This window comes from Cyphellophora attinorum (assembly GCF_001299255.1).
Source record: "Cyphellophora attinorum strain CBS 131958 chromosome Unknown Contig1, whole genome shotgun sequence".
NCBI classification, from domain to species: domain Eukaryota; kingdom Fungi; phylum Ascomycota; class Eurotiomycetes; order Chaetothyriales; family Cyphellophoraceae; genus Cyphellophora; species Cyphellophora attinorum.
In genome coordinates this window covers 1111385-1126434 of record NW_017253229.1, presented here as the reverse complement: position 1 = coordinate 1126434, position 15050 = coordinate 1111385, and the positions used below count along the sequence as shown (strand labels likewise).

At 53.7% G+C, this 15050-nt stretch overlaps 6 protein-coding genes across 6 annotated transcripts; 3 read left to right on the top strand and 3 right to left on the bottom strand.

Annotated features, from left to right (window-relative positions):
* Positions 1-369: 369 nt before the first annotated feature.
* On the bottom strand, positions 370-2910 carry AB675_653 (uncharacterized protein; the record flags this gene model as incomplete). Its single annotated transcript, XM_018146839.1, has 1 exon — positions 370-2910. The coding sequence occupies one exon, from the start codon at positions 2908-2910 to the stop codon at positions 370-372; it is 2541 nt and encodes an 846-aa protein (XP_018005549.1).
* Positions 2911-4208: 1298 nt separating this feature from the next.
* Positions 4209-5597, bottom strand: AB675_652 (uncharacterized protein; the record flags this gene model as incomplete). Its single annotated transcript, XM_018146829.1, has 1 exon — positions 4209-5597. One exon carries the CDS (start codon positions 5595-5597, stop codon positions 4209-4211), a length of 1389 nt encoding a protein of 462 aa, XP_018005682.1.
* An 800-nt stretch (positions 5598-6397) lies between these two features.
* On the top strand, positions 6398-7381 carry AB675_651 (uncharacterized protein; the record flags this gene model as incomplete). The annotated part of the gene is made up of 1 exon (XM_018146818.1): positions 6398-7381. One exon carries the CDS (start codon positions 6398-6400, stop codon positions 7379-7381), a length of 984 nt encoding a protein of 327 aa, XP_018005946.1.
* A 724-nt stretch (positions 7382-8105) lies between these two features.
* On the top strand, positions 8106-8837 carry AB675_650 (uncharacterized protein; the record flags this gene model as incomplete). The annotated part of the gene is made up of 1 exon (XM_018146807.1): positions 8106-8837. One exon carries the CDS (start codon positions 8106-8108, stop codon positions 8835-8837), a length of 732 nt encoding a protein of 243 aa, XP_018005850.1.
* Positions 8838-10740: 1903 nt separating this feature from the next.
* AB675_649 (putative HC-toxin efflux carrier TOXA) lies at positions 10741-12574 on the top strand (the record flags this gene model as incomplete). Its single annotated transcript, XM_018146796.1, has 3 exons — positions 10741-11877; positions 11928-12161; positions 12218-12574. The coding sequence occupies 3 exons, from the start codon at positions 10741-10743 to the stop codon at positions 12572-12574; spliced, it is 1728 nt and encodes a 575-aa protein (XP_018005653.1).
* A 460-nt stretch (positions 12575-13034) lies between these two features.
* AB675_648 (Sulfite efflux pump SSU1) lies at positions 13035-14598 on the bottom strand (the record flags this gene model as incomplete). Its single annotated transcript, XM_018146785.1, has 4 exons — positions 13035-13360; positions 13416-13933; positions 14003-14377; positions 14426-14598. The coding sequence occupies 4 exons, from the start codon at positions 14596-14598 to the stop codon at positions 13035-13037; spliced, it is 1392 nt and encodes a 463-aa protein (XP_018006036.1).
* Positions 14599-15050: the final 452 nt, after the last annotated feature.

The following is a 15050-nucleotide window of genomic DNA, read 5'->3' as shown; positions in this document are numbered from 1 at the left end:
GTTGAAGAACGAAGCGATATCCGAGGGAATGGAGCGAGAAAACGGTGCGACCGGGTAGGTGGTGTATTGTGTAAGCATGCAGGTGCAGCACGAAAGGCATCGGTCATGACAAGACTCAACATTTGGGTCGCTCCTTCCGCTTATGATCCTGAGGTGCGGTGACTGCAACATCGTGCTCTAGAAGTGGACAATCAGAGAAAGTGTCACGCAAGAATTGTGCAACCTGCCATTTTCCGTCGGAAAGGCCTCCATTGCTTAGATCGCTATGCAAAGTCCGCTGATATGCTATGCTGGTGATCACTTGCGTGCTAAAATCAAAAACCTTTCGTCCCTTACTCGTGTCTCGTAGGAAATCTCATTTCATGCATCTCAAGCTCCCTTGGTAGGACTACCAGTGCCCTCGCTCTCGCCATCAAGATCTTCCTCTTCGATCATCGGCGTCCCTCTGGCTCTCTCGTTGCGTCTCTTCGGCCGCCTCCTTCGACTGCTGGAGATATTACTCGCGCTATCATCTGGCGCCAGCTCGCTGATCCCGTCCCAATCGCCTAGTCCATCATCGTTCTCCGTCTCCCACTGTCTGAGCCCCTCCAGACCGCTGAGCCCAGCAGCAATGCCACTGTGAGGTGTGTCCATACGTACCTCGATTCCGCCGCCGCCGTCTAGGCCACGCCGTCGCTGTTGAGCTGTAGCTAAGCCTGCGGCTCGCTCGCGCAAAGTGAGGCGGATGGCTTCTGCCTTGAGATGTAGCTGCTCGAAAGCGTCTTCGAGGACTTCCATGCCCATGTAGATGTCTCGCTCGATCTCGGCAAGTGTTGTGATTTCCGTCTCCTCATCTAGCGCGATCGGGGCGCCATGAGCAGCTGTATTTGCGGGCGTGTCGTTCCGGTATGGTTGCGCACCGTTCGAGCTGCCACGGACATGACCATTCGCACTCGCACGTCCATTTTGACCGCGAGCAGGCGGTGGCCACTTTGTCTCTTCGATCGTGTCTTCTGCACCTGAGCGGAGGAAGCCATCAAATCGACCTGAGGTAAGGATCTCCCATTCGTCGTTAGATACTGCCGCGAGTGTGGCAAGGGTATTGTGGAGATTCGCATTGTTGACCATGAAGATGGCGGTCTCAGGATCCCGTGGAGGCTGGCTCAATCTATATAGCCGTTTTATGGCGACACCAGCCAGCACAACATCTTGTGGTGTCTCACGTGGAGCTATCGATGGAGTCAATGGCGGTGGTACACCCTTCTCGGGCGAAGGTGCTCTTCGAGGAGGATCAAGTGGGCGGTCGACGATGTGTAGTATCTTCTTGAAAAGTTGTCTTTGGTCCGCTGCCAGATGTGTTAGCATTGCAAATGTCAGGGTCTCGTCGTCAACATCTTCGGGCGGGCTTGTCGTGCTGTCGCCTTGCCTGTTCAACCACTTATCGACCGACAGCTTTGTCTTTCGTGATTGCCGAATGTAGTGCTCACGGTACTCTTCTGGCACATCGATGTCGAGCTTCTGCATCGGGGTATGAATCTCTCCCGAAATGCCTAGCCCAACCGAAGAAGCCTCAAGAGCGAATGGGGGCCAGCTGGGCAACTCTTGTCGACCTGCCACCAGTTCAAGGATCTCCCCCCAACTGACACCGCGGACGTCTTCGCCTTTCGAGTTGTCCGCATCGCACATGCAGCATTGGCAGAACTCGTTTGAAATATCGCGTGCGAATACGGATTCTAAGCGGTCGAGCAGTCGGCGTGCGACAGACCGGTAGCCTGTTGCCACAGCGATGGAGCCGTTCTTGGCCACCACTCTTTGGAAATCATCGAGTAGCTGATGGTAGGGTTCGAACAGATTTGCGACAACGACTGGCTGCTGACTTGGCGTCATTGCCTGCTGTACAGCCATAGGCTTTCCAGCTAACAAAAGATTGCGAGGCACAGCATAGTGCAGTCCACCATTCTGGAGTAGATAGTCGACTCTTGGTATTGAAAACACTGGAGGTGGAGGTGGTGGCGGAGGCGCAATGGAAGCTGGCGAAGGATAAATGCTGGCAGGTGTGTTGCTCTGCGACGGACGCTCGCTGTTGAGTACCGTTGTTGGCTTCGGAGTAGGACGCGCACCAGGTATCCTCGAGCCAGGCCGCTGGACGTTTGGTTGAACGGGGGCAATGGATGTGCCATCCGAGCTGCTGTTGCCGAAGTCCTCTCGTTCTCGTTCTCGTTCCCGTTCCACATCTGGAGTCTGCTTTCTCATCGGCTGGCTGACAGATCGTTGCGGTCCAACGTTGGCATCTCGTGGCTTCAGTGGAGATGCGGTGGTTTCCCTGGTCTTGACGGGCGAGCCTTTCGAGCCCAAGTCGGACGAACTGCGCGTATGTCCATTTGTGCGAGCAGCTTTTGGCTGTAGTCGTATCCGAATCTTGCTATCTCTATCGCTGGACGACAGCCGGTCTTCCTCCGTGATTGTCTCGACGGTGACAGGTCTTGATTTGGGCGTCCTTCGACCGAGATTCTGCTCCGTGAGCGGCGGACTAGGTGGCGCTCCTTGTGCATCGGCCGTTCTCGCAGTGCTCAATTTCTCCTTTGAGGCATTGACATCGGTAGCAGGTGGAGTGAATATGTTCAGCTGCGCCGCCCGTGGCCCAACGGCTTCTTTGCTGTGCTGCTTCGAGAAGGTAGGATACGGGAGGCTAGACTTGGACTCGCTCTTTTCTAGCAGATTTTCGTCCTCCTCCGAGATGATGCCGGGCATTGACGCACGTCTAGGGGAGCTGTCCGAGTTGAGCGACGTTCGTGATGTTGACTTCTCTTTCGAGGATGGCTTGCGTGAGGAGTGTGACTTGTGTCGCCGTTTCCGCTCCTTGTCCTCTGTTGAAGACTCCTTGCGCTCTCGGTGCCGCTCAGGGCTCCTGTCACGAAGCTTCGAAGGCATGTTGAACGCTGTACATCATGCGAAGACCAGTCGAGGCCAGTGGGCGCTTAGACTGCGGGTACGATTGAGTGGGACGAGACCCGGGAATCTGCTGCGGTCTGCCGCCGGCGCTACTGTGCCATCGCGATGATGTGTCACAGCTTATGATGTCGCAGGGACTCCGCTGTGAACGTTCAGTGTTGATCAGTAGGTTTACAAGGTTCAAGGACGGAGAAATTCGTGCAGCAGTGTTAATGAATTGTTCAAGACTTGGAATACATGAGAGGTTGGCAGCGGTCATTTGCCTTGTCGCCCCGCCCCGCCACTCAAATTCCATGTCTATTCCTAGCGCGCTATCTCATGCACTTAACCACACTTCCACGACCACTGAGACCACGCCACATAGATATTCTGTGGGCGAAAGTGACTGTGGCTTTCATTCAAGATGCAAGACATAAGTGCTATAGACTGTGCTGGCATCGCACAGATTGAGGTACCTTTCAGAGAGTGTCGATACTACTCAGGTTTGCGCATTGACCATCATTGGATTGACACAGGTAGTTACCATCAAAATCTGCCTACGAGTCGGGCTTTGGCAAGGGTCACCTGCATCAAGCAATACCGCCTGACAGCTCTTTCCGATCCGATGGCAGGAGACGGAAGCGCAGCAATTCGAATGGCCTCATTGGACGTAACAGCGGCCGAATGAGGGTATTCCAGCCCTCACGACGTCTTAGTAACCAAGCAATAGTCTCTGAGTGCAGGAGACACTACCACGCTCATCGGAAATGTCAAAGCTGGCGAAGGCCCAATGCTATCAGACGTTAGAACGTTACACTCTCACGAAGATGATCTTGCGTACCTTGTCCGGTTGAGCCATGGTCCCAGGCTTTGTGCCGCCCATGGGGTATATAGGACGGGCTCTGTGACAACGCCACGCGCGCCAGCGCCTCCTTCGCAACCTCACCAGCTAAATGATGTCTAGTTTGACTTTCATATTGAAGCAGCAATGACGGCATGTGCACCACATCTTCTGCACAGTATTTCTGTATGACGGCTGAAAGAGGACGGGTCAGAAAGACGTCGTATGTTCCACCTTTCTCAGGGGCGAAAAGGCGGACCCCGGCGGCTTTGGCTTGCTCCAAAGCCGTAGCCTCTTGCCCGGACAGTATATGATTCTCAGAGATGCACTTGGAAAGCCCATGCAGCAAACGAGGAAGGTTAGGACCAGGCATGACGAAGCAGACCATAATGCTTAATTCTATTCACAGATGTCCAAACTCCTCGCTAAGCCCGGATAATAGTCCAACTATCGACCATTACCATACAAAGATCAAGAATGTCCCTGCAACCAAGGCCAGGAGCAGCGATGAGGCAGGCCTCATCACCGTTACCGCGCCACTGCTGAAGTCACGCTGAGTTGTATCACAGCACGAGTCCCTGTCGTAGCTAACCCCGTTCGCGTTTGCTGCCACCTGGAAGATCGAGCCGTTGAAGCTGCCGATGTTGTAGTAGTCGACAAGTAGGTAATTGGGCGGACGATTCCAGTCCGACGTGCAATTCGCCACTGCCCAACCGGCACTTCCCTCGCCTTCTAGGCCGTTGGTGACATTGAGCGCATTACTCGCCGGGATAAGCAAGCTCGCCCCAGCAATAGCAACCTCCAGATTCAAGTTATGATTGGCCATGTATAGACGCTCGCGGCTCATATCTTCCGGCTGGTCTGGTGGGCGCTCAACTGTGCAGGGGAACGAGGGCTCGGTCGGCGAGAAGGGTGTCTCCCACACATAGCTAAACTCGTCCAGCAGCCAAGGAATCTCGTTCTGATCGGCCTCGTAGTCGAGCATCATGACAAGTCTCTGAGATTGCAAAAGCATGGATCCTATCGTAGGCCAATCCGCGATGGACATCGGCACTTTGGGAGGCGTATATACATATTGTAGCAAACCAGAATTTCGTACCGGCTCGACGAAGCGATCAGGAGGCAGAACGTCGTAGTTGCCCATTAGGATGGTGACAACGTCGTAGGGGTTCCGCTGCATCCATTCTGCGACAGTCTGCAGGTAGGTCTCCAGCGGTCCAGCGTTGAGGAGTTCACAGCTTGTGTGGCATAGCCATAGGGTGCCATTCTGGTCGTGGACTTGGAACTGAAGCATGCGAACGCCGTCATTCAGCTGTGACAAAACCGGTAATTCCTGGTTGCTGGCGATGTTGCCTGGACGGTTGAAGGGGCTGTTGTGTGCGCAGACATGGGTGATGTTGCTATACGACCGCGTACAGAACTCTGGGTAGCCATTGCAAGGTACAGTGTTTGTTGGTCGTGCTGAAGACGTTGTCGCTGTCGCGATAGACGAGGACGAGTTGCCGGAGGAAGCTGCAGTCCCACCAACCAAGAGGGTTTGTGTTGCTGACGTTGAATTTCTGCCAGTGGACGTTCCCGTTGCATTCGCCAAAACACTCGATAGATCTGTGGGTCGAGAATATGAAGTGCCTGTACTTGTGAATGTAATAGTCTCTCCATTGCTTGCGTATGTTATGCGTGAAGTAACCGCGACATAGTTCCCACCATTCAAAGTTACTGATGCGGTGTTCGATCCTGTCAACGTCGTTGCAATTCCCGTTCCTAGATCAGTTTCACTACTGCTTCCGCTTTGTGCTACTGCTCTCGAAGAATACAGCAAACAGATTGCTGCCGCCTGGATTAGCATGACCGGCGATATGATGCTGTCGAGGCAGGATAGTACGAAGAAAGGAGTGTTCAGGCCTGTCGAACAATAGTCTGTATACGCACGACACGATCCGCGTACGGCCGATCAAAGAAATTTTGTACGATGACTTCACCTGTCAATACAGCCACAAAGCCAATTTTCCTGAGACCGTTAACACGGGCCATTGATCTTCTACCACGCGGCAGATATCGATGGCCTATGAGCAGTTCATCATCGAAGGTGCGTGGCGGCATGACTCCGCCTCAGTCTGCGACAATGAATTTGAGACCAATTGCCAGTGTCCTTCCTGGCATATCCTCGTCGTGTGTATGGCAACAAGTCTTAGACAAGGAGGCTCAAGGCCGGAGGTCTCCATAAAGTGCTCGGCAAGCCACTTCCGGCGGCTCTGCATTGGCTCGGCTGACGTCAATATGGAACTGTCGGAATTTTGGCCGTCTCGTCGCGCGTTCAACCACGAGTTTACCTTCCTCCATACTCCTCTCTCATCGTGCCGGTGTGTCCGATTGGCAGCCCAACAAACCCAAGGCTCAATTCTCTGTACCAGAATCGCGGAAGTCAACTGCGGCATGCCCCAGATGTGCATCCTAGCCACTAGTGCTCAGAAGTCAAATCGATAGCATGACGCAGACAGGTGAGTCGTTGCTTGCGTATGTAGAATTTTGCTTCGAACACACCTTCTCTTCAAGTGATTGATCTCGCCCTTGTCAAACCCCAGACGATGCTACGCCCTTGAACTACTCGTGCACCGCAGAGCGACGCAGTACCGCCAGTCTGCCGCAATGGGTATCTTCAGCAGGCGCTCAAAGGCGCCAGCCGACAAGGAAAAGGCTGGTGACCCTCTCGCCAATTATGTCAAACCGAAACCAACTGGACTGCGCTTGTTGGTGGCAGTGATGTACATCATCTCGCTGGTGTTTCTCATCCTCGTCGAGATCGGTAACATCAACAATATGCCGGTCATCAGAAGTACCTACTTCCTCAAAATTGACCTGGCCAATGTCATCCCAAATACGGTACCGAACGCAATATTTATCAACTCGATCGCGCGAAGTATTGGATTGCACGACTTCTATCAAGTCGGTCTGTGGAACTTCTGCGAGGGGTATAACGGGGAGGGCATTACCGATTGCTCCAATACGCAGACGTTGTACTGGTTCAATCCTGTCGAAATAATCCTCAACCAACTCCTGGCTGGCGCCTCGATCTCGCTCCCTACAGATGTGACCAATATCTTGGACATTGTCCAGATAGCCAGCAATTGGATGTGGGCTTGCTTCCTGGTCGGCGCGTGTCTGACGTTTCTCTGCATCTTCATTTGCCCGATGGGTTTCTCGAAGAAGCCAAGATGGCAGCACAAGGCTAAGCGGATCTTCCTTCGACAATTGCCGATCACGTTACTCGCATTTCTGGCTGCGCTGTTCACAACGGTCGCGACTGTCGTTGCGACGGTCATGTTCATTATCTTCCGTAACACCTTTGCTGGAGCCGCGGACCTCAATATCGAAGCTCATATTGGGTCTGAGATGTTTGCATTCATGTGGATTGCGACGGGGTTCAACTTGATCGGGCTCATCATTCAGCTCGGGACGTGCTGCGGAGTGTGCTGCTGTACAGGGCGAAGAAAGGCGGAGCGAATCAGTCGGACTGCGGTCAGTAATCACGAAGCGCACAATCAGACAGCGACGACTGCTTCATCGGACGAGGAGACTGTGGTCGCTGCCAACTCGGCAAACAGGCGGCGCTGGGGCTTTGGGAAGAAGTAAGGTACAGCAGCGGATTTTTTTGGCTGAAGGATAGATCTGTCACGTACCGCCGCGAATCAGGCATCTTAAGGGCGTTGATATAGCAATTTCGAAGTCCATGAAAGGTAGATGCGCTGCATAAGTTACAGTGTCCTCTTCGTTCGAATCCACATGAATATGCACATCACGTGTACAGCTGTGCCAATCAAAATAGCATGATCAACAACTGCACCTTCAGAAGCCATCCTCGCGATCACCAGAGCCGCAGTACTGACCCCGCGTATCTCCAGGCATCAAGGATTCCCTCGCCCGTAACACCAACAGTCTGCCGGCCGTATCTCGTGGTTCGCTCCGAATAGAGCCTAGCTTCAACGCCTCCAGACGCAGTCAGAGCTGTCATTGGCCGTGTCATGCGAATCCGACTCTGCAAGGCTGACTTCTGGTTCGCGAATGTTGACTGCAGGGGACGACAGGGTAGCATATCGTCATGGCTACAGAACGTTCGTGGCGGTGGGATATATGAACCTCAGACGTTCCATGTTGTGGGATCGAGATTTGCTCTACATCAGACTATTAGCTAACAGCGACCAAAGCATTCCAATTCCAAGCGGCACGCTTATACTACTCTAGCCACTCACCACCAACAAGATTCTGTGACATACGCAAGGCCCCCGTAGAGAGCTCACAAACGACCACACGCACAATGTGTCGCAGCCGTCGAGCGCAGCGCACCTCTCTCCTCGCCATGGCTGGCGCGGCTGCCATCACTGCTATGGAAGAGCATAAGCGCAGCAAACAAGCTGGAGTTCCAGGCAGGCTCACTCCACTATCATCGCAACAACAATACCCGGAGCAAATCATCCCAGCTGCATACAGCAGGCCCAGAGACAAAGACGCCATCTCGGCAGCGGCCCCTCAGTCAGCACCAGGATATTACGACCTGGACGGCATGGTCCGCGAGCTGTCCTTGCAAGACACAAAGAATCTTACCGACCTCCAATGGGAAATTAAGCCTGACACCGATCGGGATGAGCCTCCAGCATACACCCCAAACCCAAACGCTGTCATGGCCACAGGAGCCGACAACGCAGCCAACTCGACAAAAGAACTCCGTGCGCACCTCCTCAAATCCCACCCTCTCCTCCAACGCTACTCCACCCACCCCAGCATCTCTCCCACCATCGACTGCTTTGTCGAGTCAACGATCGTCTTGCACGATGCCCAACAAGCCGCCCGAGCCGCTGGCCGTGGCTGCTGTGGATTGGGTCCGCAGAGACGTCTGGCGAAGCTTCACCGCACGGCTTTGGTTAGGGAGATCATGGCGCTGGAGAGTACGAGATTGGGCGGGAACGGAAGGAACACATGTGGGATGAGGGGACGAGACAAGAGACTGGCCAAGAATGAGTGGAGGGAGGGCAAGTGGGGTTTGAGGGGGGCGTTGGCTGCTTGGGTGGGGCAGGAGCGGTTGATGAAGTGAGAGGTGCTGTGTTGACCAGAGACTCCGGGGATGCAGTTGGATGGCGTACTGGAGATGACAGCTCGTTCGAACCCTGCTGTGCCTACGTTTGCTCGAATACCGCGTACTTGTCTGCTTCAATATTCGTTCCCTCTGCTCTGTTTGCGGAACGACTTCGTCGAGTGCTTTGAAGATGCTGAAAGGGCAGAGGCCATCAGCTGGGTAGCTACCTTCTTGTGGTATGGATGCTGCCGCCTTGCCCTGTTCGGTTGGGGACCAGCGGTGAGGTGCAAGTTACTATGAAGTGATGCCAGGTCATGCCATGGGTTCGTTGGAACGCAATCGGCTTAGTCACAACGACTGGTAATGTCGAGAGGAGTGCGTTGACTCGCAGTTGGCCTAGTCTCCTCTTGTTCATGACATCTTTCATCACAGGCGCGTTGCCAGGGAAGAGACAACCTGTGCAGACGTGTCTGACTGATGTCGACCGGTAGCATGTTGTGAATAGGGTCAAGCCGTGATGGGAGCACTGCGAGCCACGACGCGATTGCCGGTTTGCGCCTACCTTAAGTCCGATATCGTAAATTCGACCTCGTGTTGAGCTTGCCAGTATTTGACTTGATGATCTCTGCTAGAGTCCATGCATAGAACATCTATCCATCTGATGTGAGAGGTATGCTCGAGGGCTTCGATGCAGGAGAACGAAAACGAGCATGCTCACTTGATGCCAAAGGATAGCGTCGACGTGAGGTTCACATGGGATTGCGCACCGTAGAATGTTGTTGCCTAAATGCACTCGAAACGAACACGTACCGGCGTGGGCGCTGGATCGCTGGGCGCTTCAACCGTACCAAACCTGGGAAGATGTCCATGTGGCTCTGAATCGAGTACACTATCTGCGTAAGACCAGCAGTGCCGTTTCTGGTACGATGTGGTGGCGTTCTTCTTTGCTCACATCGGTGGACTTTGACGCAGGCTGCTGCAATTCTCTAAGTCGAATAGTGTGTCATTGAGCAGATATTGTCTACCCCTGGCTGAACGCAATTCCTGCAGTGGACAAAGTCTTCTGTGTGGTGTCGGACACCAAACGAAAGGAGTAATTGTCCTTTTCTGTCTGAAAATCGGTTGCCGGAATTACAACCAGCCGAGTGGATCGGGGCGATCTCGCCTATCCAAAGCCTCTATCACACCCCCTGCGCCGGGCATTCTATCCAGGACCTGGAATTTCCGAGATCTCCCATAGCGCACGTGGCAGCATGTGCGTGTAATCGATAGAAAATCGTTGTAGAGACCATTGCCTTGACAGTCGCGACCAGCATGGGTGCCGTCGACGCAATCTCACAGTGTGATGTGGTTCTCATAATGGATAGCCAAGGCGATCCAAGGATACAGTCAATGCAGTGGCTCCCGCCGGGGTGGATCTATGGATCGTGAAGTCGGGAGAATCGAAAGCAGTACGAGTGATTGGGCCCTTGTGGGTGCAGTAAACCTAGTCTCGGTCCTTGAGCATTCTCTGAGGGCCCGAGTTACTCGACTCAATACGCTATGGCAGCATTTTCGTCCGTGTCCGTGAACATCAGGACAACAATCCATCTTGTTTGCTTTACTCTCGTAATCGGGTGAAGGAGGTGGTAAATTTCTGTACTATTAGACAAGCCAGTCTGCTCCAACGGCTTCAAATACTTCTCTCGCCAGGCTCTTTCATTAATCTTTCACGGCCCTACATATTTGACCTTTGTCATCTAGACGACATTGACGTCGAGCGTTGAACCCTAAAGCTTCGCAAGAACGAGCAAGCAGGGTAGAGTGAATAAAGTACCCGCGCCCTCGCTGTACCCCGGATCTTGTCAGCACCTTACACTCGCGGCTCACAAGTCATCCTCGTATCTGTGTGACCAGATCTTAGGCGTCCATTGCCGCAGACATGGACCCAAGCGAGGCACATCTCAAGTCTGGCGCAACGACAGTCGCACCCAGCGAGAATCACTCACAGACCAATCTCGACAAACAAGATCAGCCTCCATCCGACCACCACTCCCTCTCTGCCACATCCGACTCCGAGAATGAGAAGAAAGCACAGCCTGCGGTAGCAGTCGATCCTGCCCGAGCCAGCTCAGACCATGCAGACCCCGAAAAGAACGAAGACACAACGCCAGATGGGGAGGAGGATGACATTGAATATCCTACGGGACTTAAGTTCGCGGTCATCACACTTGCCTTGTGTTTAGCTGTCTTCCTAGTGGCGCTGGACAACACGATCATCGCGACTGCCATACCTAAGATCACCGACCGCTTCAATGCATTGGGTGATATCGGCTGGTATGGCTCGGCCTACCTATTGACGACATGTGCCCTTCAACTCTTCTTTGGCAGACTCTACACCTTTTACTCAATCAAGACGGTCTACATCGTCTCCATCGTCATCTTTGAGATCGGCTCAGCACTGTGTGGTGCAGCACCCAACAGTCCGGCTTTGATCGTAGGTCGAGCCATCGCTGGAGTTGGCTCAGCAGGCATCTTCAGCGGCTCGCTTGTCATCATCGCTTACACTGTTCCGTTGGAGAAACGCCCGATCTATACAGGAATAGTCGGCGCGATGTACGGCATTGCTTCGGTTGCAGGTCCTCTCCTGGGCGGTGTCTTCACTGACCACGTTTCCTGGCGGTGGTGCTTCTACATCAACCTGCCGCTTGGCGCAGTGACCTTGGCCGTGATCTGGTTCTTCTTCCACTCACCACAGCGTAAGAACGAAGCGAGCGTTCCCTTCTGGCCAACCCGTGCTCGACAGCTGGATCTGCCAGGTACTACCGTCTTCATCATTGATATCGTGGTCTGTCTGCTCGCGCTGCAATGGGGCGGCAGCAAGTATCCATGGTCGAACTGGCGGATCATCCTATGTCTGGTTCTATTCGGCCTGTTGACTCTCGTCTGGCTTTACATCCAATATTACATGAAGGATAACGCTACAGTTCCTTGGCGCATTGTGTCCCAGCGCTCCGTGGCTTCGGCTACGTGGTTTGCTTTCTGCTTGGGAGGATCATTCTTCATTCTTGTCTACTGGGTACGTACCGCTCACTTACTACCAAGCCCTCACACTAACGGTCCGTTCAGCTCCCAATCTGGTTCCAAGCTATCAAAGGCGTCTCCGCTTTCAAGAGCGGTATAATGTGCTTACCCATGATCCTCGCCCTTGTCATCGCCAACGTAATCTCGGGCGTCGGCACCACCGTCGTCGGCTACTACGCACCCTTCATCTACGTCTCGACTATCTTGATGTCCATCGGCGCCGGCATCATCACCACATGGGAGACCAATACTGGCCACGCCGAATGGATTGGCTACCAGGTTCTCTACGGTCTGGGAGTTGGCTTCGGCATGCAGCAAGCCTGATCACAGTACAGACAGTCCTGCCGTTGCGCGATATCCCCACGGGCACGGCGCTGGTCATGTTCTCGCAGACTTTTGGCGGAGCGCTGTTCGTGTCGGTCGCGCAGAATGTGTTCAATAACCAGCTGATCAAGGAGATTGTCGTTGAAGCCAAGGGTGTGAATCCGGACATCATCTTGCATGTGGGCGCGACGAGTTTGGCGAATGCCATTCCGCAGGATCAGCTGGCGGGCGTACAGGTCGCATACAATACCGCGTTGACGCAAACATGGTATGCCGCGGTAGCGCTGGCAGCGATAAGCGTCTTTGCATGGGGCATTGAGTGGAAGAGTGTGAAGGGCATGAAGCCTGGGGCTGGTGGGATGGCTTGAGAGATTCGAACTGAAGATACGATGTATTTGTACTGCATGTCACGGCCTGGGCGGACCTTGGATTGGAGATTCGGACAGCTTACAGTTGGCTCGCATGGATGTGAGCGTTTGATTTGGTTGTTTGTGAGCATAGATGGCGTTGCATCGGAGACGAGGTCACTGATCCGTCGCAGAGATTTAGATACCCAAGTTTAGGTCCACTCATCAAGGAGACATTTCGACAAGTATTGCTTTGGTCTTTCTCACTGTTAAGTGCGGCTTCGGCTTCCAATTCGTGCTCTTCGGGCGGGACCTAAGGGTGGCTGCTGTCGAAGTCGTGAGCACCCAGCGAGCATGGCTGAAGCACTGTCTTTCCAGGCAGCAGTCATGCCGAGACAGCTTTTTCAACATCGTCCTCTGCCTCTTCGGCTACGCCGTTCGGTTTGTCGGAAGTGGACCAAACACTCTCACTCATCTTCGGCTACCTCAACTTTGCCTCCTCAGAGTCCTGCGCCACCATAGTTGTCTCACTAGGATTGATCGCCTCCTCGTCCGCTCCATTCTTCGCCGCGCCAGTGCTCTTGCCCTCCGCTTGTCGTTCAGCGGCGCCTGCTCTTCCTTTTGCGTACAAGTTCGTACCTAGGCAAGGCGAGTAGAACATCTCCATCGTGAAGGAGCGGTAGATCGTTCCAGCAGCCACGACTAGCCACATGACGATGCAGATCGCGGTGAGAATACAGGTGAGTATCTTCATGAACTTGGACTCAAGGGACGTGCCGAGGGCGCCGGTTAGAAGGGTGAAGACGCCTGTCGCGGTCAATACATGCGCGTAACAGTATTCCTCAGGATGGACTGGACGTACCAACAGGGAAAATGAATCCCCACCAACCCATGTTGAATGGAAACCCTCCTGAGACCGCAAGCATCATGACTGCAATGACGAACCATACCAAAGCAAAACCCCAGAACAGAAGGCCTAGCAAGATACTGACTGATGTGATGATGCTTCCAGCTTCGGGCGAAGAGTGCGGAAAGGCGTGGACTTCAAGGAAGAGTTCCTGGGCCACTTTGCTGAGTGTGATGAGGCTGAACCCTTCCAGGCCCAGAGGACCGATTGGAAGCAGAAGAGACACGATGACCTCCCTCTTCAGCGGCGTGTAGGTTGCCAGTCGGAGGAAATAGAGCGTCAGGATGATCCAAGACAGTGGCGAGCCCAGACCCCAGAGGATGTAGCTTATGTAGAGCGTCCAGAGTTTGTTCTCACGGCCTGGGATCGCTGTCGCGACTAGAGAGCCCGAGGTGGCTACGATAACGACGGCGACGATGGGTATTAGATAGAGGGCGCTCATTTCGCCGAGATCGTGTCTTCGGTGCGTCATTCTGTTGACATCGCGTTAGTATGGTATCGTTGAGAAGAGCTGCTCGTGGGGAGGACTTCGGAAGACATACATGGTGAAGGTTAGGTGGAAGCACGTTCCGAGAGCCAGCACCAGGACAATCCACCACAATACCCATGCGAAGACCGCCCATCCTTGGCCCCAGGCTGGTGCGCAGACCAGGGCGATCATGTTGATGATTGTTGCGAGTCCGACAGGGAAGCAAGCAAGGAATAGACTCTGATGAGGATGTCGAACCACGCGGTGCCAGATATGTGGGTACCAGATGTATCTGATGACTGTGATCACGGAGAAGAGCAGAAACAAGGAGATGTTGAAGACAAAGAAGACGTCTGCCAGTATTCGTAGCCAGTCTGCATCGTAAGGTGGTGGCATCTGCTTGAGCAGGATCGCGCAGATGCCCGTGCTCATGGTTATGATGAACCATCTTGGTATCGTCACTGTGGTTGTCTCACACAGATGGGATTGCACCTACGACGGAGTGAAGTTGTGGACAGTTCGCCGGAAGCCTCGCTCTGGGACGTCTGTAGGCTGCGAGGGGCTCGTCGCTGGTCCGGTACCGCCGTTGACTTTCTGGAGGAAGACGGCATCGTGTTCGACATCTAGATGATTATTTGCCCGGTCTTGATGATTTTTGTCGGTAGCCATCTTCGTCGGCTTCGATGATACCTACCAAGCCCGAGAAGAACAACGCACAAGTTCTGGAGATTTAGAAGGCTGGCATACTCATATACTGGTGTCTCACCCAAAAAGGGACGAAAAGGGAAGTCATGCATGACTTGCAATACGATTGGTTCACGTTCGTGACAAAGCACGGCTTCATGAGTTGCGACGTCTCCACTGCTACGCGCGAAGGAGCATGGACAGTCGTCCCAAAATGCAGACTGACTCAGCCCATGTTGCACAGAGCGAAGAAGGGAGAGGATGGGAAAATAGGCGAAGAGCTCCGCCAAGAGGACATGTTTCCAAGGTTCAGTCCTTGCGCTCCTTCGTAATGTACCTAGGCGACTGATTCTCATGAGGACTTGGAACGTTGAGCTTATTTTAGGCATCACGCTGTTTCTACAGCAGCAGGCACGAGCCCGGATCTTGCTAGAAGC